The sequence below is a fragment of the Lepisma saccharinum genome, chromosome 7 (genome assembly GCF_977018435.1).
Source record: "Lepisma saccharinum chromosome 7, izLepSacc3.1, whole genome shotgun sequence".
Taxonomy (NCBI): domain Eukaryota; kingdom Metazoa; phylum Arthropoda; class Insecta; order Zygentoma; family Lepismatidae; genus Lepisma; species Lepisma saccharinum.
Window position 1 is genome coordinate 13,081,802 of NC_139235.1, and position 21,663 is coordinate 13,103,464.

At 38.2% G+C, this 21,663-nt stretch overlaps 1 protein-coding gene across 1 annotated transcript in view; it reads left to right on the forward strand.

Moving 5' to 3' along the window:
• LOC145989730 (cell adhesion molecule Dscam1-like) overlaps positions 1–21,663 on the forward strand; it is a 505,150-nt gene that overhangs the window by 425,287 nt on the left and 58,200 nt on the right. The window contains exons 8-12 of the mRNA XM_083125004.1: positions 6,418–6,690; positions 12,962–13,243; positions 14,778–14,897; positions 17,258–17,431; positions 19,610–19,891. Coding sequence (XP_082981130.1) covers positions 6,418–6,690; positions 12,962–13,243; positions 14,778–14,897; positions 17,258–17,431; positions 19,610–19,891 — 1,131 coding nt within the window. The remainder of the gene's footprint in view (positions 1–6,417; positions 6,691–12,961; positions 13,244–14,777; positions 14,898–17,257; positions 17,432–19,609; positions 19,892–21,663) is intronic.

The following is a 21,663-nucleotide window of genomic DNA, read 5'->3' on the forward strand; positions in this document are numbered from 1 at the left end:
AGTCTACAAAAAGGAAAAGAGGAGAGAGGAAACGAAAAGGGACAACAAATGAGATGAGAAAGGAGAGAGGGAAAGTAAAGGAGGGAAGAAAAGATAGGACAGAACTGGATAGGAGAAGTAATGAGGAGAAAAGAAAAACATTCGAGGAGAGATGAGGAAAATGGAGCAAAAGGAAGTACAAGGAGGAAAACAAGATGAGAGAAGAATAGAAGAGGAGTTTGGAGAGGAGAGGAGAGAAGGAGGCGAGAAGAGGGGAGTGGAGAGTATAGTAAAAGAGAGAAAAACAAAAGAAGAGGAGAAGAGTGTAGTGGAGTCGGAAATCGAAGACAGGAGAGGAGATAAGAGGAGTAGAGAAAAGTGGGATGGAGATAAGATGCGAGAAAAGTAGGGAAGGCGATATGAGATAAAAGCAGAAGAGAAGAAGGGAGAGAAGATGGAGAAGAAGAAGAGAAGAGAAGGGACTGGAGATGAGAGGACAGAAGAGGTAGTTGCAGAAAATATCGTCTCGGCGTCTAGAATTGAAGCATTGATCAAATTATCAACATGAATCATTCAATAACATTTTGAAATGTATTGGAGAATTCATTAGATCGGTACGGAATGCCTTTTGGCTAAGTACAGATCAAGATAAAATTTTCCACGTAAGATGTTTGATTTTAGTATTTATAAGAATTATCAATTTTTTTTCCACTTCTAGGTTAGTTGAAATGGAGATTTTGTAATTTATTATTTCCCCTCCCCCCATCGTTAATTCCAAACTGAATCACTCTGTTCCACACAGCATAGACAATGAACACAATGAGATATGTCTAAAACTTACGAAAATTTTCTGCCACCGGAGGGGTTTGAACCCACGACCATCAGGTTGACAATATTTAACGGTAACCACTATCCTACAAGCTTTCGCTCATGATAGTGAATAGAAGTAGCTGACCAGTGTGAAATGTAGATGCAACTCTACTTCAACATGTAATGTGCAAGGAATACTTGTTTGTAACAAAGAAAATGAAGGTACGCGTAGTACGAATCGGCAAAAACATTTAATGGAGAATTGCACATGATGAAAACTTTTCAGTCGATATTTGCGGAGGTATCCTTGCATTGAACTAGAGTGGGAAAATTGGTTTAGTATGTCCTGAATTGTCACAAATATAAATAGTTATTTCATTAATATTTGTCAATGTCTTTGAAGCAGTACACAATTATCGTTAGAGGATCATAATTCACGACGTTATACATGAAAATATCCCTTTGAACGTGTGTCAATTCATTTTCTTAATATATATAAATTCCAGATGCAGAACAATGCAACCACTTTACTCTGCTATTACAAATAATGTCACCACGCTCTTCATTAATAAAAAGAGAATTAAAAAAAGAGAACACCTCGTAAGGAGAACCGAACCTGGGACCACTAGCATCCCAATCGAGAACTCTAACCACTACACCACGCCCTTTTCTTGTGTCGTAACAACAATTTTTAAGTATCCTGTCCCTCCAATATTGTAATTGTGGTTGGGAATACATGTTGTCGAACTGTTACTTTAGTTTTGAATTGCTTTCTTGTAGTACAGCAGCTATCTTCGAGAAATGATTTTCGATATGATGAAAAAAGACGAGAACATTGGTAGTTGTGAAAATGCGAGTTATTTCTTCTAACTTATTATTGTGATTAGATATTATTATTGGAAAATATCTAGAGGCGTGAACATTGCAGGACGATGTTCTCTTCCTGTGATACTGCAACAGTCGAAATGATTGTTTACTGACGCAGTCACGTGTCCTGAACAGTCTACATCTACATTTCACATTGGTCAGCTTCTTCAACCTCTTGACTAACACTGTCAAATGTGATCTGATTTTATGAATACAATTTTCCGCCAGTTTACGTATAACGTTTCGCACATTTGGCAATTTGGAAGCAGTGTAATTATTTCATGTTACCTAGGTATATTACGAAACAGCAAATACATTTCATAAGACTGTTCAGAGTTTTATCTACTACTATCAGGAGCCAAAGCTTGAAGGGTAGTGGTTAACGTTAAGGATTGTCAATCTGATGGTCGTAGGTTCAAACCCCTCCGGTGGCAGAAAGTTTTCGTAAGTTTTAGACATATTCCATTGTGTTCATTGTCCACGCCGTGTGAAACGGAATGATTCAGTTTGGAATTAACGATGGGATGAGGGGAAATATTAAATTACAAAATCTCCATTTCAACGATTCGAGAAGTGGAGAAAAATTTCATAATTCTTATAAATATTAAAATTGCATTCATGTTTTTTGTGATATAATCGCAGGTAAAATCAAACATCTTACTTGCAAGATTTTATCTTGCTCTGAACTCGGCCAAAAGGCATTTCGCACCGGTCTAATACATTCTTCAATACATTTCAAAATGTTTTTGAATGTTTCATGTCGATATTTTGATCAATGTATCAATTCTTGACGCTGAGACGATATTTTCTGCAACTACCTCTTCTTTCCTCTCGTCTCCAGTCCCTTCCATTCTTCTCCTCCTTCTCCTTCGTCTCTCCACTCCTTCTCCTCTGCTTTTATCTCATATCGCCTTCCCTACTTTTCTCGCATCTTGTCCCATCCCACTCTTCGTCACTTCTCTTATCTCCTCTCCTGTCTTCGATTTCTGACTCCACTGCACTATTCTCCTCTACTTTTGTTTTTCTCTCTTTTACTATACTCTCCACTCCCCTCTTCTCGCCTCCTTCTCTCCTCTCCTCTCCAAACTCCTCTTCTATTCTTCTCTCATCTTGTTTTCCTCCTTGTACTTCCTTTTGCTCCATTTTCCTCATCTCTCCTCGAATGTTTTTCTTTTCTCCTCATTACTTCTCCTATCCACTACTGTCCTCTATTTTCTTCCCTCCTTTACTTCTCCTCTTCCTCTTTCTCTCTTTTCCTCTCTTTTGTCCCCATTCGTTTTCTTCTCTTCTCTTTTCTTTGTGTAGACTCATCAGCGATGAAATACTAGAAAATCCATTTTCTTTCTTTCAGAAAGTATTTCTCATTTGCAACAAATGTAATACTGATATTTTTTTCTAGTTTTATACAATAATACTTAGATTTATTTATTTCAAGTATTTCATAAATATCTATTGTGCATGTGGCAACCCTGAAACTGAGCCTAACTCTGCACTCAACCCACCAACGCCTTGTGTAAATTGGGTTCCCTAGTTTAAAATGTCGTTGTCCTAAAACTTTCGAGAGACACTATACAGTCACCATCAATAAAAGTGATCCTGAAATACTCGCGTGACTAAATGCGTTGTGTATGTTGCCTAATTCTACGGCGACGACCGAACTTACTATTGAAAACTTGCCATTTGCATTAAGAAACACACATAAGGAATTGTGGTTGAGAGAGTGTTGCAAGATCCACGCGCCCCATTATTATTCTGGTACCTGTACACATGCTAACAATTACAAGCACGCTTAAGCACATTAAAAAACACAATTCTCTCATATACTGTGTAGTATAAGGTAGGAGTTTTGAAGAAAAATATATATGAATTTCTTATCCCCAACATTAGACGGTTTATTGATTTAGTTTATTTTACTTCGCTTTTGTGCCACTTTTGGCTAGTTTGCGAAGATGGGGATGAGTGATGATATGATGAAATTGATGAATGGACACTCATAAACACCCACGCCCAGGTCGGGATTCGAACCACGGACCCCTGACGTCGTAGCACGATGTGCTAACCATTCCGCTACGGCGGCCGGCTCAACTTTGGACGGAAAAAGTTAATAGCTAAGTAAAATCCGGTAACTTTTCTAACGTTGGAAGCGGCCCCGGCGCCCACCCAGCGTCGAATGACATGGGTACCTGGGGGAAAACCCGGGGGTTTAAAGGCGGTCAGGGGCGTGATGCTGATCACATCACCCCCACTCACGACCGGATCAAGAAAGTGTGGGGCGTTACCCCCACACCCCTATACGCCTTCATGGCGTGGTGCTAAGCACAGGGGAACACTTTATCTTTTTCTCTCAACATTTTCCTTTCGTAGGGGGTTGTAGCCCTCCTTGTATGGGTCAGAGCGGGCATCCATCAGTGAATCTCAGTGCATATGTTAGAATTTCGTGGTGAATTAGGCTTGCATACTTCTGGCAGATCTCGCACAATTTTGCATTTGTGCTACCACCTGGAATTCTTAATATGAACTAATTCACACACATTTCATAGTGTTTATGCAAATTTTCCACTATTTTTGGAAACTTCCAGAATTAACTCAAAATTATACCATGGCATAATTTCCTGCTGAATTTTGGTTGATAGAAATACCAAAAGAAAATTCCACAGAGCCGATTTGATTCCCTGAAACGACCTATCTGTCAACATACATACACACACACCACCTGTTCATTGAACCGTCGTTCAGAGAACCCAAGCTGTCTCAATAACAAATCGAGGAACTTGAAGCAGAGCACGTCATATGGAATCGTTCCGATATTTTTAGTACAAGCCGAGATATTGGTAAAAAAAAATAGACCAAAGTGCACGATTCCTCCATATAGAGCAGCCTACAAACAAGAATAGACGAATCGTTATTCATTTGTTGATAAAATATTGTGTGTGAGGAACCTACAAGCATCAAACGTATAAATGAGGAACATTTTATCAGGCCAGCGGTGTATCTTGTTTACCTCATTGCACCAAAACACGCTTCGTCTTTGTTCGATTTCACTCCCCACCCTCAGTTCTTCCTTGTCTTCATTACTGTTTCGGAAATTACTTTCATCTGTTATCCTTTCGCCCGTCTCCTCCCTGCCATGTTCCTTTGTCAGTTTCTCTTTTGGCGCAATTCTAAGCGACGCCTTTGCAGAAGCTTCTCGTTTCTGCGATTGTGAGTCCAGGAAACCAAAGTTCAACGTTGAAATATTGTGGCCATTTGTTCCTGTCACCGCGAGGGAGGATTTGTAATGTTTTGTGATAAATTCCCGCAAAGTTGAAAGTTGAACTAACGGTGTTATCGAATTGAGTTACTGTGCTTGAAGGCACACAAGTTCCTGAGACAAAAAGGGGAATTTTGTTCATCTCTGCTTCGCCGTGGTTTTTTGCTGCCTCGTCGAGGTAGAACACTACTGTTGCATTTGTCCTGTCTGACAGTCCGTTTGTTTTTCGTGTCCTCTGTGGTCCTTTGTACACATGTAACTGGATGCCTCCACTTTATGCAAACAGGAAGGGGGAGGAATTATAATAATGCACAGGTTTGTTCGTTTGAGGTGTTGGTAACCATTGTATAAAAGAAGGCCTTTACAGCATTTTTGTGCAATATCAGTCGAACCGTATTCTGGATGAGAGTGCTGTGTAAAAAGCACTCGCCTCACTTAGTACTGGCCCAATACACTTCTTTATACAGTGCTTTTTTCCAATGTCCCGCTGTAACCGAGTTACTTTTTTGAGCGAAGTAACTAACTATAACTGGGTTTCTTTTTCAGCAATATAACTGTTGTTTTGTTAACAAAGTAACTGCAACTAAGTTACTTTTTGAGCAAAGTAATTAATAGTTACTTTTTAATCTAGTAATTAATCGAGTTACTTTTTGAGCAAAGTAACTGTAATCGACTTACTTTTTAGCAAAGTAACTGTAACTGAATTGCATTTTTGAGTAAAGTAACTGTAACTGAATTACTTTTTTAGCAAAGCAACTGTAACTGAAATGCTTTTTGAGCAAAGTAACTTACCGAATTACTTTTTGAGCAAAGTAACTGTAACTTAATAACCTTTTAAGCAAAGTAACTGTAACGTAATTACATTTTGAGTAAGGTAACTGTAATCGAGTTACTTTTTGAGCAAAGTAATTCTAATGGGGTTACTTTTTAGCCAAGTAATTGTAACTGTTTCTTTTTTAGAAAAGTAACTGTTACCGAATTACTTTTTGAGCAAAGTAACCATAGCCGAATTACTTTTTGACCAAAGTAACTGTAACTTAATTATCTTTTAAGCAAAGGAACTGTAACTTAATTGCTTTTTGAACAAAGTAACTGTAACGTAATTCGATTTTGAGTAAGGTAACTGTAATCGAGTTACTTTTTGAGCAAAGTAATTCTAATGGGGTTACTTTTTAGCAAAATAATTGTAACTCTGTTTCTTTTTTAGTGAAGTAACTGTTAGTACTTTGTGAACAAATTAACTGTAACTTGGTTACTTTGTGAACACTTTTGAGGAAAGTTACTGTAATCTAATTACATTTTGAACAAAGTAACTGTAACCGATTTACTTTTTAGGAAAGTAAGAGCAATTTTAACTTAGTTACTGGTAACTAATAAACTAATCCATAGTAATCTTACAGAAATTGATTTTTATTTCTTTTTTCCAGCTCGTTGTAATACCACCAGCTTTGGCTTGCTCACCGTAAATGCATCAACTGTGACTGATGGCATTTTCTCTCTCTCTCTCGCAGGTCCACCGTCTGCGAGGCCCCCTAGAAATGTGACAGTCGTCGCGGGAACTGACGTATATTTGCGGTGCCCCGTCGCCGGGTACCCAATTTCAAGCGTCACGTGGCAGAGGGACGGGGAGCCCTTGCCCTCCCACCTGCGGCACCGCCTGTTCCCCAACGGCACCCTCCTCATAGGGCAAGTGGAGGGACGGTCTGACAGGGGGCTCTACACGTGCCTTGCGGCCAACAAGCAGGGACAATCTGCTCGTGGACATCTCACGCTTGATGTGATGAGTAAGTACCATTCTAAATTATAATGAAGGCGCGTTGAATAAATAACAAAATAACGTGTTGTACATCGATGTCATCAAAATTGACCAAGTACAGTAGAACCCCGATTTGACGTTCTCGTACTTCAATTTCGACAAATGTTGCAATCAGTTTTCTCAGATGGATCCTTGCTTCGGTATTCCTAACTTCTCTCTCGTTCTCGTTCTTCCTCTCTATTTATATTTCGTCTTCTCTTTCTTTTACTGTTTTGATTCATTGATTTTTACTTCGCTTTCTGCCACTTTTGGCTAATCGTGAAGTTGAGGATGAAGTGATAAGATGAGATGTATGAAGAGACAATCACAAACATCTACGGACAGTGGCGTAGCAAAGGGTGGGCGAAGTGGGCGACCGCCCGGTGCCTTGCGCATCAAGGGATGTAATAAATAAAAGTGAGAAAATGGAAAAGGCTAATTTTTGTGGGCAATATAATTAAAACAATGTTTTTATTTGGCTTTAAATTCTAGTTTAACGTTATAATTTGAATGAATGCGTCAAATCAGAGGCGTAACGTACAGGCGGGTGGGGCCCTAAGCCTAAGGGGCTGTAAATTTCTCCGTCGCATATTATAAATAAAAATTGTCAGTAATTTATTATTAATATTATTTAAATATAATAATTTGATGACGTATCCTTGAAGATTTTCTATCGATGCACATTGGGATTTCAAATTTAAAGAATAGATGAGGGCCTCGCCTCGCCTAGGACCTCGCGATATGTTGCTACGCCACTGTCTACAGACGACTCAACACTAGCCCCATAGAGGATTATACTGGCTGTACGTCCAGACGCCAGTGCCTCGTTAGTCTGCATAATTCAGTTCAGGGTACACTACGTGGAAGGTAGGATGATATTTGGATGTCTTGAGAAAAGGCCTTCCCTTGCATCCCTCTATCTTATCATTTCATTTCCCTCCTGATTTACCCATAAACCTTTGCTCTCTCTCCTACAAAACAATGGTTGTGTAGAAGTATTTTTGGATCTTGTTTGAAAAGTTTTCAGGGAGTAGACAGAATGATGACTAAGAAAATTTCACGCTGTTTGAGCTCACCATCACTTATACACTGGCGAAGGTCCCTTAAGGAGACTGGCAGTGGCTACATGCTGTTGTCTCATTAAAAAAAATTACTTACGAATATAAAGTAGGGCGTTGTCCTTCATGATCGTGAACTTCGTTAATTGTTCTCCGAATAACACACGCCAAATTCGTCCACATAACTTTTTAATTTCTTTCTTCTGCGTGTTTCGTTAGACGTTACTAATCTCTTTCTTGCGATCATTTATGTTTTAGAGGCATTTCAAAGTAGGCTACTTACTGACACACCAGTAGCCGCGGAAACACGCTTTTCAACTTGTTTAACATCCAACGCAAGACCACTGTCAGCTTCTTTCTTCACAAACTTGAGATAATTTCTCTACTCTGACTGTGTATCACTTTGCTTTTTCCAATATTCTTTCCAGTTTTCACCTCAGCTTCCGCTGAATAAAAGCACCCTAAGCAACACAGGTCAACAGTCACCTTCCTCGTGATACCACGATCTGCCCCCTTCCCTGCGCGAGGGGTTTCACTAACACATATAATCCTCTCTTCTTTCCCTTGAACTATCACCTTGTCAAAGTGTTGAAAAAAAAAACCTCCTACATCCAGACACCACTAAGTCCCGAACACCCCTACCAATAAGCTCTAAAGTCGGATGATGGCTATAGGTAGCCTAATTGTTAAGGCGGTTAGCAACTCTGACCTCAGTGGAACGCGCGCATCGTCGGGCTGAGCGACAGGCTTCTGTGCATCTGAATGCCACAGCTCAAGCTAAACCGAATGGCCTTGTACTATATAGTGCAAGACGTATATAATTAACAGATTTCCCAATTTGTAAAAATATGTGAAAGAACAGTTCTATTTTTAAAAATATGTTACTGAGGGTGAGGGCGTTACAGTCGGGACGCTCTAGCAACCGGCAACCCAAATTATCTCACTTCACGCACCTACATGTGCCTCCCCGATGGTACAGTGGTAGGGTAAGCGTCATCGCCTTGTAATCAAGTAGTCCTGGGTTCGATACCCTGTCGAGGCACATGGTGGTTCGGATCCCACTTCCAACTGTAGGCCCATTCCAGATTAGCCGTAGTGTGCATAAGGTGGACTTTAAAACACCAACTCAATCAATGAATTCACACACGATTGATTTGTTCTTGATAAATTCTTCTTTCTCCGTAATACAGTAACTCAGTTATGTGAAATTCTGTTTTAGAGGTGAATTTTTGTAGGTTCCGTAAAATATAATTTTAAAACGTGTTAACGAAACCAAGTTGTACGTAATTTGTTTATACGTAATTCGCCCTAATTTTCAAGAAATACATTTCATTTGTACGTTCTGCTTCAACAATGTTACAGAAGTATGAATTCCATGTCTTTACAAAATAAAGGGCGAGTTTCGTATACAAAAACAATAGGCGGGTATAGCTGCGGTCGGTATCGAGTTGCGAAAAAGACGAACGCCGCGGCGTGACAAAGAAGGCAAAGAGAGGCGGCATGAAATCAAAGGAGAACGATTTGCCACAGTTGTTCATAACACAAGACGCATTTTCTTTTGTTGGTAATTGTGATACGATACAACACAAGTAAAAAGATGCCGGTAGCTGCTGCTTCCAATGTACCATAATAAAAACACAACAAAGGTTCTTTCAGTGAAGGTTTTCGGTTCCTGTGTAGAGCAGGAAGAGAAAATGTTTCATGCTTGCCAGAAAGTAAAATTCACACGGAAAGTTAACGTTAACCTACAAGAAACTTCAGATTCAAACTTCTAGATTCGTTAATTTATAACTTTACGACGGAAATAACATATAATAGCATACTAATACGTACGTGCTTATTTTCGCGTTTTTCCCGAGCTTGCCAACAGCTGATTAGCCTGTCCGCCTGTTTGTGCGAACGTGGCAACGTAGAAAACCTCCAGCCACATGGCAACCAACGAGGAGACAGAATTTGGTCACGTTGCGTTCTGATTGCACACCGCTTCTTATCATTGCCCGACTTGTAGGTGGCTGTATAAACAATCTTCAGAAAGTGATGATTTTATGCTGAAATATGTAAGAAAATTAAAGTTTCAAATGTAATATAATTAAAGTAGTTTTTATATTAATAATTTACAAAAGAAAATTATTTTTTTACATCTGCTTAAAAAACTAGTTTTCTACGCGAAGTAAATTACTAGTAAATTACGCGTAACTTAGGTAAAAAAACGTAACGAGTAAATTACGTTGCCAACCCTGACTGTATACAACTAAAAAATGCTTCGAATTTAATTAATTACCGATTGCAGTCTTGTGGCACGGTGTCAGATGGTTTAAACTTGGTTTGTTTATCTGCCACACACTTCCTGCGATTCCGTGCAATTCTAAATTTCATGCATCGCGGTCATTCCGCGTGAGGGAGAGCGCTAATGTACCAGAGCCTGGCATTCTTTATCAGACTGCTGTTGTCCAAGTTCCACGATTGCTTCTGCGAGAGTCACCCAACCGAATGCTGACAAATGAGGGGCCTGGAATGCCAGAAATGGCCGGTTTAAATTAAACTCAACTCAACCCAACTGAAAGGCGGTTGGAATTGTGTTTTTCAGGAAGGGAAGGGCGCTGTAGCTTTCGAAAACCAATCGGTCCCTGAGGGGCAAGTAGTGTCCCGAGTTTCCTGAATTCGCCAGAAGACATCGGTGGTGGTTTGGTTTTAAGATTGTTGCAGTGGAAAGCAGGGTGAGAAATCATTGGAGACTGGTTGGGGGAGGAAGATAAAAATCTACACACAAATATACGGTATATCTGTAATGTTATTAAATATAAAAGTCAATTAATTACTACATATTTTTAAAAACTTACTTCACTTATTTCCTTTTGCTCCATCAGGAGCATAGGGCTTCAGTCAAACGCCTCCATTTGGCTCTGTGACGTGCCAACTCCTTGACCTCTCCGGGTTTTTCCTTTCTCGGCTGCTTCTCTTCCATATCTTTCGGGCTCCTTGGGGGTTCCAGCCTAAGGCTGCTTCCTCTATTGCTCCAGTTGGTTTTCGTAAGGTGTGTCCTAACCAACTCCATTATCTTCTTTTTATTTGGGTTGCAATTGGCTGTTGTTTACTTTCTCTCCATAGTTCTTCATTTGATATTATTTCTGGCCATTTTATATCCAGGATACGCCTGAGACAACGATTAATAAAGGTTTGTATCCTTTTTGTGTTAGCTTGTGTGGTTTTCCATGTTTCGCAAGCATACAATAAAACTGATTTTACATTTGTATTGAAAATTCTTATTTTTGTCTTTCTAGAAATATTGCAGGTTTTCCAAATGGGATAAATGCCCCATTGGCTTTCTTTATTCTATTTTGTATGTCTTCATCTGAACCACCTCCTTTTGTTATGATACTTCCTAAGTGCCGGCCCCTGTGGCGGAGTGGTTAGCACATCGCGCTATGACGCCAGGGGTCCCGGGTTCGAATCCTTCAAAAAAAGAAAATCTTGGCCTGGGCATGGATGTTTGTGAGTGTCCATTCATCAGTTTCATCATCTCATCACTCATCCCCATATTCGCAAATTAGCCAAAAGTGGCACAAAAGTCGAAGTAAAATAAAGCAAATCAATCAATCAATCGATGAGTAAATGATTCTACTTGTTCAGCCAGCTCATGACAAACATTCAACTTTTCTTTTCCTTTTGCATGGACTCTCATTTCTTTAGTCTTGTTCACATTAATAGTGACTCCTGCTAACTTCGCTTCCTCCTGTAGTCTTTTTAGTTTCTCCTTCATGTCGCTAAGTCTTTCTGCTAATAAGCAGATGTCATCCGCAAAATCTAAATCTTCTAGTCTATCTTTGAGCCAACATTTCATTCCTATTTTCCTACAACATATCAATTTCTTCATAACTGTATCTAGTATTAATAGAAGTATTGTCAGAGATAGGTTGCAGTCCTGTCTCACTCCGTTTGTAACATCGATGTAGCCTGTCAGATGTCTTCACGCAGGATTTTAATTTACATCAGAAACATTCGTACGTATCTTTAATTAGGTTTAATATCTTCTTTGGAATACCATAATCTGCTAATGTCTGCCACATGACTCTTCTATTTAGTGAGTCAAAAGCCTTTTCAAAATCGATGAACGTAAGATATGAAGTGGCTTGCCATTCACTGTTTTGTTCCAAAATTATTCTAAGAGTATTTATTAAATCGACACAACTACGTTGTCTGCAGAAACCAGCTTGTTCTTTCCTCAGTCTTGATTCAACAACATCCTTCACTCTATTTAATATTATTCTCGATAATATCTTACTTGGTATACTTAGCGAAGTTATGCCCCTCCTGTTTTTACAGTTAGTTGCATCAGAAAGCAAATAAAAGCAACGGCAATTGTGCGTCGGATAAATATTTTTCTTCAAAAATACATGAATTCCCGGTAAAATAGATTCCACGATGGAAGAAAATACCTACACGAACTTTGAAAATGCTACAGAAACTCATTTCCGTAAGTAGTTTCTTCTGTAAAAATGAAGAAATGCATTCGGCGGAGATCGAACAGTTACCATTAAAACATATGCAAATATTATTACGAGTCACTTCTGTCGATGTTGCAAACAAAGAAGTAACGTGTTGTTTCCGAATAATAACTGGCAAAAAAGAAATCTTGTATAATGTTTAGCATGCATACTTTCTTCAAGCTTTCATCACATCAAGGTTGGACAAGATTTAGGCTAAAACATGGTAAATGGTAGCAAGGCAGTAATTAAGTGAGTTAAAAAGAAACAATATTTTTGTTTAAAGTCCACTTTTATGCACAAATAGGCCGGTTAAGTGGTAGAGCAGCCACAGGCTGAACTTCGGCCATGATTAAAGAATTTAATTCTAATTTCTAATAATCAGGATTGGACCTACAAAAATGGGATCTAAATCACTATGTCCCTCCTCCTGGCATTGAACTCATGCCCCTTTGAATACAAGGTGATAATGTTACCACTCCACCATCAAAGAGCACTGAATAAGAAAAATAATAAGAAATATAGACTATAGAAGAAAGAGAGAGAGAGGAAGAGACAAAGAAAATGTGAAAGGGAGTGTTCACATCCATGACCATCGAAGCAGAACCCACCTGAATCCCTCCCCTCTCCCACTTTTTCGAAACTATCTCAAAGAAATACATCATTTGCTGTTCTTAAAGAAAATATATAATATATTGATTTATTATGCTTTTTTCAGAACCTCCAGAAATAGCACCTTTCCAGTTTCCAGCCAATCTCCGAGAAGGAATGCGAGCACAAGTATCATGCAGCATCATTTCTGGGGATTTTCCAATTTCTATTTCTTGGAGGAAAGATGGAGACCCGCTAGCTCAGGAACCAGACATTGTAGAGCAGCAGAACCAGTTTGTTAGCAATCTTCTCTTCATGGATGTCGCAGCCAGACACTCTGGTCACTACACGTGCATTGCAAGTAATGCTGCAGCTACAGCTAATTTCACTGCCAAGCTTCTTGTTAAAGGTACTTTATATCCCTTGCATGTTATGTACTACAATAAAGTGAAGTATAAATGTGCTATTTAAATTCATTTTCCGTGATAATATGCAAGTGTTTTAACACTGAAGGGAAGTGTTTAACAGGTCCAAACATCCCCCATTGGTTTAACAAACATTTGGATTAATTGAATATTCGCATTTGATCAAATCACTATAACACTGGAATCATTTTGAAATTACAGGGTGTCCACAAAGTCTCTTTACAACTTTGCACATTTTTTTTGCGGATACCCTGTGCTGTGTATGTTCATGGCACTTGTTGTATAATATACTGTAAATATCAAAGTTTTAATTGACATTGCCATTGTTTGTTTCAGGTGCCCCAATGACGTGTTGTGTGAAAATGTGGTCCTGGCAGTGGGTCTCTTGGTTCATCGAAACAAAATCTGATGCACACATGCACGGACATTTCCGGACTAAGTAGGGCTTAAAGTGAACCGGAACGCACTGGAACTCTGTTCCGGGAAATCAGTTGTGGACGGAACTCAGTTTATGCTGAGACATTGCATATCCATCTTATGTAAATGAGAACCTAATTTCCTGAAATAACACATGTCAGATCTTGTGTTTATATATTTACTTTGGATAAAATAATAATAATAATAATAATAATAAACACCATTGTTAGTTTAATATGCAGCAGTAATAGTAGTAGTCGTGTCTATTCATTTATGGTTGCTGCTCCGGCTATTGACTGAAACCACTTTCAGCACTGGGACTAAGTATGGGAGAACCCTGCTATTGGCACCAGAAATTTGTAGACTGGGTTTGTGTTGGATAAAGATCATAGTAGCTGCCCACAAATATCGAGTGAAGACATCAAACATGTTTGTGATTCTTTTTCACGAACCCCGAAGAAGTCCATTCGTTCTCCTGATGTCCATGGATGGCCACCATGATCTTGATCCAACATGCATCCAGCATCCATAAATTGCTGGTGCTATTAGCAGGGTTTTCCCTCACAATGAACCAAGTGACCCACTGCACTTTCTCTTGTAGGTACCATATTTTCCTACAACACAGCCTGCTATGTCATTGGGGCACTCAAAACGAACGATTACAATGTCAGCCAAAGCTTTCGTGTTTACAGTACAGGGTGTTCACAATAAATGTGCAAAGTTGTAAAGGGACTTCGTGGATACCCTATATAACTAACAGCTCTAGAACTGAAACCTCCAATTTTCAGACATGAGATCTTAAGTTCAAAAACTTGATGATTGCATAACCATTATAGTTATTTTTTTTCAAATGTATTCCTTTCCAAAATTTTACACAATTCTTTTTAGAAATCTGGACACACTAATTTATGAATTGATAAAATCAATCGCTTTGAATTAGATTTTAATTTATGGATAATAACATTCCCAGATAGCACGCAAGTTAACTGCAAGTTAAGTCAACATTTGATTTAACTTGCAGTTAACCTAGGTGCTATCTGGGTTAATACTCTTTATCTATGTATACATTGCGTTATTAATGCTTGTGTATTTTTCTTCCAGTTGCTCCTTCTTGGTTAATTGAACCTCAAGATGTGTCTGTGCTGTATCAGCATGCTGTTATAATTCACTGCCAGGCAACAGGATTCCCTATGCCAAACATTTCCTGGATGAAGGCCAAAGGTAAAGGAAAAATGTTACAGTTCGTTTGAATTATTGTTTTAATTCCACTTTATACACAGATAGGCTCAACGGAACTGGACCTACTGTTTAAAGTAGGATCCGAACCATTGAGCAATGTGCCTCAGGTATTGAACCCAGGACCCCTTGATTACAAGGTGACTACAGTTTTACACTTTTGGAGACCTCGTATGCATCCAGAGGACGATGTTCAGGTCTTTCTTCTTCATCGTTCGAAGGAGAGTCAGGCCTGTTCAATGTCACTGTCACTCCCTTCTAGCGGTGCCTGAGTTCCTGTTCTAAGGGCTGCCAGAAATCCCAACCCTCATGCATGACTTCTTAGCTCCAAAGTGAGAATCCTCTCTGCGTCACCAATGGAACCAAACTGAAGCGCTGGTGCTGGAAGTCACGTGACATTGGGGAGGCCACAAAGTTATAGTTATATTCATGGCAAGAACACTGTTAAATTAAATTCTTTAGGTTAAAGAATTGCAACTGTGCCTCAGGCACAAAAAGTATTTTAATCGTCCATTGATTTGACGAACTTTCTGCCAACTTTCACAATTTGCTGTTTATTTAGAACCCTAGGGATTAAGAAGTGATCTGCTGGAAGTACAAATAAATATAAAACACTGAAACGTGTATTATACATGTTTGATGAACCAAAACACTATCTTCTAGTTTTAGTTGAATTGCTGAATGATAAAAAAGACAACACATGTTGCACAGAAGCAACTCATTCATTTTCCAACTATTCTGCAAGTTGAAAAAGTGAGAACTACACAGAGAAACATCTACTTTGCAGAGAATAGAAATTCTGGTAAACCATGAGTATGCTATATGTTATTTGGTTGCCAGTTTATTTATTCTCAGCTAAATAAAATCATCAGTTTCAATGTTAGGAGAATAAAATATTGTTACATCAAATAGATTTATATTAATTTAGAAACAGTATAGTAAAAGCCAAATATGCATTTATATTCAGATAAAACATTGAAACTGATGATTTTATTTAGCTGAGAATATTTAAAGTAATGATTGTAAAATAAGATAAAATGTTAATGGAGCATGCCAAGATTACTTTGGAAAGGGCCATAAAGTGGGGGGAATGTTTGAAATGTGGTAAAATATAACTGCAGTACTTAAAATAATCTGGCTTAACTATTATAACTAAAACTGTATATACATCATGGTAAAATTTGCTTAATGTGCATATTGTTTGTCTATGCAGATACACTGAGAAAAGTTTGAAAATACTTACATTTTGGAGTTCCTCAGCAAAGTTGCCAACATTTTTAAGACCACATGCTTTCTTTTCAAAGTGCACTGGACATTGATTTGGGTACCCCTATCAACACCAAGATCTACACTGAAGCTGTGTAATATGTAACCAAACAACATCCACTGTGGATTGAAAATGAAAACATGTGACTTTCAAAATGTGTGCAATTTCTGGTTCGGAGCTCTGCAGGGTTGCCAGGTCCAGAAAGGAAAAGTAGACACTTTCACACACGAAAAAATCATGTTGTTCCCTCGCTAGGCTGTCGAAAACTGTGAGTGGTGAAAGGTGTAGGGGGAGGTAAAGGGTGTGCTGAAGGTGAGGGCTGGTTGTGGGGGGACATTACTGGGTGGCCTTATTCAGGCCTGGGACTGTGGTTGCACTCATGGCTGATATGTAGGCCCTCTCCCATCTTCTACGTACGGAGGTGTTGGTGGATTGAGGCAAGGAGTGGACGATCGCTACCTGAAAGCAGTCATTGAGAGGAATATTGTGGTAATTGGTATGTTGCCATGTGTGTGTGTGTGTGTGTGTGTGTGTGTGTGTGTGTGTGTGTGTGTGTGTGTGTGTGTGTGTGTGTGTGTGTGTGTGTGTGTGTGTGTGTGTGTGTGTGTGTGTGTGTGTGTGTGTGTGTGTGTGTGTGTGTGTGTGTGTGTGTGTGTGTGTGTGTGTGTGTGTGTGTGTGTGTGTGTGTGTGTGTGTGTGTATATATATATATATCAACTGTCTGGGGAAGTGGGGAGAGATGTCTTGCAATGCTATTAGCCCTCGGTCTCTATGTAAATCCAGACCTCGATTGGGTTTAAAATAAAAGTGACTATGAACCACTATCTATCCAAATCTTGTGGTAGAGACCAACGTATATCCAAAATATTATGAGTTTAATTGGAACACGTAAATCAAAATTTCATCTAAAACACCCCATCATCATTGTTGAAACCATGTAATATGTATAATATTAATGAATACTAATTAATAAATGCCAACATTTCATAACGTCGAAACATCAATGATATTTGTAGATTTTTGTGTTTGATAGAACTATAGAATGAATTGTCACTTTGTTTCTTAATTTTCCATGCAGGCTTGCAACCTGGAGAGTATGTGGCATTACAACCAAACCATCACCTTATCATTGCGAATAATGGCTCACTGTACATCCGTTCAGCAGATTCCAGCCAGGAAGGATATTATATCTGCGAAGCTAATAATGAAATTGGTGCTGGTCTCAGCAAAGTGATATTTCTTCGGGTAAATGGTAATGTATGACTTTTTAAATATTAATACACAAAATTAATGATTCTAACTTCTAATTCTTTGTACATAATTATAATCAGTACAAATTGTATAAGGAGGGAGGGGACTGAGAAATTTCTCAAAAAATCTTGACAAGAATATAACCCGAATTCTTCATTTGTAGGGACAATTTATCTGGTATCAATGGCTGATAGAGGTATATTGTTTTATCACTATAACTGCCAATAATATTACTGATATTTCTATGAACATCGTGTAATTTAGTGCAAAGTTCAGCCATTTTGTTATTTTTAATGAACATATAGGTTAATGTAATCTGATTTTGTAAAGTAAATATCCAAATGCAGAGATCATTTTAAGACAAAACCCATTGTTGTTGCATTCTTACATAAGGAATTGGAAAATAAAATGTTCTTCATTAACATTTGTAATTTTATTTTACATCAGTGAATATCAGTCATCAGTATCACAAACATTTCATATCGGTCTCTTCCTAATTTTAACAAGTGAAGTCCCCCTACTCTGATCCCTCTGGATCACGTTCAAAGCATTGGATTGTGTTGAAACTTGGTATAGAGGCTAAGAACACCATGGAGATGTGAATGCTGTTGAGAAAATAAAATTACTTCAAATTTTCTCCACCAGGTGAAAATGTGGCTCTGAAATCTGGTGCACAGTGAACAACATCCTGCTATTGAGTCATTGATCATACTGTCTTACACATTCAAAGGGTCATTCACATTGACGGCATGCATATTGAACACATCTGTACTGAAATAAACTAAAAATAAAGTTTTACATGTCTGATTTCGGGTTGTTGTTATTTCAGCGCCACATTTCCGCCTAGTGGTGAAAATTTGAACTTTTTTTTTCCATCGGCATTTGCTTCCTCCATGGTCTGCATGGACTCCATACAAAGTTTCACTGCAATCCGATGCTTTGAATGGGCTCTAGGTAGAGGAACTTGTGACCACCAGGTACAAAAGTATGTTAAAGTTCATAGTACAGTGGAATGCATAAGTATTGCCAAAAAAATTGTCCATCACCATGTTCATGCACTTTATTTTAAACAATGAGAACTTAAAGACTCTGCTGACAACGTCTGCATACTTAAAATGTATTCCTGAAGAACACACAGCCTGTGAGAAAAATATTAATGGAAATAGTAATGGACAATTTTCCAATCAATACTTTTGCATCCCACTGTACAAACACAATTGAATGCCCTTCTTACATAAATATATAATAATTCCATGTGTCATCATCATCATCATCATCATCCTTTGCCATTTCCTGCCTTTGGCTGGGTCGGCATAGAAGTCGAGCCTCTCCATTTTCTCCTGGTCTTCCACCACTCTCCTCTTTCCACGGTGTTCGAATCTTGTCCTCTTCTCCTAACACACTCCACTATCTGCTCTTTCCACCAACATCTTGGTCTCCCCCTTGCCCTTATTCCCACTCCTTGTGCATGGTAAGCTCTTACTGGTAGTCTTTCTTCATTCATCCTCTTCATGTGTCCGAACCATCTCATCTGTGCCTGATCTATTTAGTCCTGAAGCTTCAACACACCCACTGTCTGTTGGATCTCCTCATTCCTTATTCTATCCCTTCTAGTCTTCCCCAATATACTCCTTAAAAATTTCATCTCCACTGCCTGCAACTTTCTTTTGTGTCTCTCCCTGTCATTGTCCAAGTCTCTGCTCCATGCATAATAATTGGTACATAGTATGTATTATATATTACCTTCTTGCATTTCAAAGGTACATCTCTGTTCCATATTAATCTTCGAATGTTTTGATACAGTCCACCACCCATTTATCCGCATCTGTTTACCTCCTCATCTATTCTTCCACTTCTCTCAATTATGCTTCCTAGATATTTGAAGCTCTACCCTCAACTCTTTCATGTCCATCTTTATTCTTGGTTCATTTCTGGCTATTTCTTGTTATTAGCACCTCACTCTTTTCTGCACTGAATATCATTCCTGCTCTTCTGATTTCCTCATTCACTATCAAGCTGTCTCTGTACTTGTTCTTCCATGTGTGTCTTCCAAAAAAATACTTGATTTGTTTTGTCAGTGAGTGTGACACACAGAATTATTATCTATTTGCATGAGAAGAAAATATAAAAATATAACCAAATATACAATTTATCACATTAAATGTGATTTTTCCTTCAGTTCCAGCACATTTTAGAGCTCGCACGGTAAACCAGAGTGGAGTGGTGGGTGAAGATGCAGTGTTAGTATGTGATGCACAAGGAGATTTGCCCCTGCAAGTAACGTGGTCTGCATCACACCGACAAATAACACTGGACCAAGTGCACGAGATGAGAACTCCTTCTGGTATCACCTCAGAGCTTCACCTCTCATCGCTTTCGAGACAGGATTCTGGAATGTTCCAATGCACAGCTGCTAATGAATTTGCACAAGACGACCTTACAATACATTTTTTAGTAAAAGGTAAGCAATATGCATAGAACACAAAGAATAATTTCTCCAGAAGTGTTTATTTGAAATTCAAATACTTATTATATGTTTGAGTACGCCATGGGACTAGGGATGGTCAAATCTGAATAAAATTTTATCCAGATATCGGATAATTTGATTGGCCTCCCCCATGGTGCAGTGTAATCAAGGGGTCCCGGGTTCGATACCCGGTGGAGGCACAAGTGGTTCGGATCCCACTTTAAACTGTAGGTCCAGTCCCGATTAGCCTTACTATGCACAAAGTGGACTTAAAACAGCAACTCAAACCAAACCAACTCGGATAATTTTATATCAAGATTTCATGTATCCAGATACTGTATCGTATATTCTGATTTGTATATATTCAAATTATCTGGATTTTCCAACATATATTCGATATTCAAATTATCCAAAATGTCATGATATCTGAATGTGTGCTTTATCCAAACAATTTTATAATATATCCTTTTTACAGGCTATCCACATGTTCTTTTACTCATTTTCATACTTCACTGCATGGATTTACTGCAAATCCTTCATCAAATTTGTTCTATCTGGATATGTAAATTATTCAGATATTTAGATATCTGGATTATCCGTTGCATCTCAAAAAGATATAGGATAATTTGAAATCTTGATGTCTGTGATTTTGTGGCGATTCCTACATGCAACAAAAGTCACCATCAGATACTATTTATAATGCAAGAATGCATTATTTGCAAGCAAAATTGAAATAAAAGAGTTGCCATATACATTGTGTGGTAATAATCAGTCTGTTTTTCAATAGAGGGCAGTCAATCCTAATAACATGATTAGGTGTCAAGCTTTCCAATTGAGCTTTGTTTGAATGCTGCACTTAAAAGCATCATTGTGGCAGCAGGCATTAGCGATGTGATTGGTTTTCTGCCTTTTGTTTTCGAGGAGACTGTTGTTTTTATTGAAGTGATGAAAAAAGTTTTCCCTGATTTCTTCATATGCTTCACCAATTTGAGGATCAGCTCGTGTACATCACTGCTTATAACACACAAAACAACAATTAACAGTTTATGAATTTGTGAAAGTATCTGGTAACAGACAAAGAATTCATAAGAATTATGCAACAAGAACTTCTGTTATTATTATTATAAGTTTTAAAGTATGAAATTGCATTACTAATTCTTATTACATCAACATTTATGATGCTTACACTGTACATTTTTATGTTTTTAAGATGGCATATCATATGGATTAAGAACAACAGAATGTTGATGTACAGGCTAATCGGGACTGGACCTACAGTTTAAAGTGGGATCTGAACTAGTATGTGCCTCCACCAGGTATCAAACTTGGGACCCCTTGATTACAAGTCAACAACGTTATCACTATGCCATTGGGGATGTCCTAAATATGAAAGATTTAGATGTATTCTAATTATTTATCTTTCTCCCAAAAAAAACATTTTTTTACAAAAAAGGTAATTGTCAGTATCTTTCGTGGTTTATAAACTTTTTTTACAAACTATTAACTTATATTTATGTTATCACTATCATTAAGAAATAATTGAGATAGGCATGTTTTTTTTTAAATGTTGTGTACTCAGGATTAATGTAATCAATGGAAATGTTTAAGTACAAATTGAAGGGCTCGGGTGTAACACAAGGTAAGTGACATTTTGGTAATTTTTGAGTTACAAATTATTTTCTTAATAAACTCAGAAACCACCAAAATGTCACTTACCATGTTTTACACCCGAGCCCTTCAGTTATCAGTTGAAATTTAGTTACAAA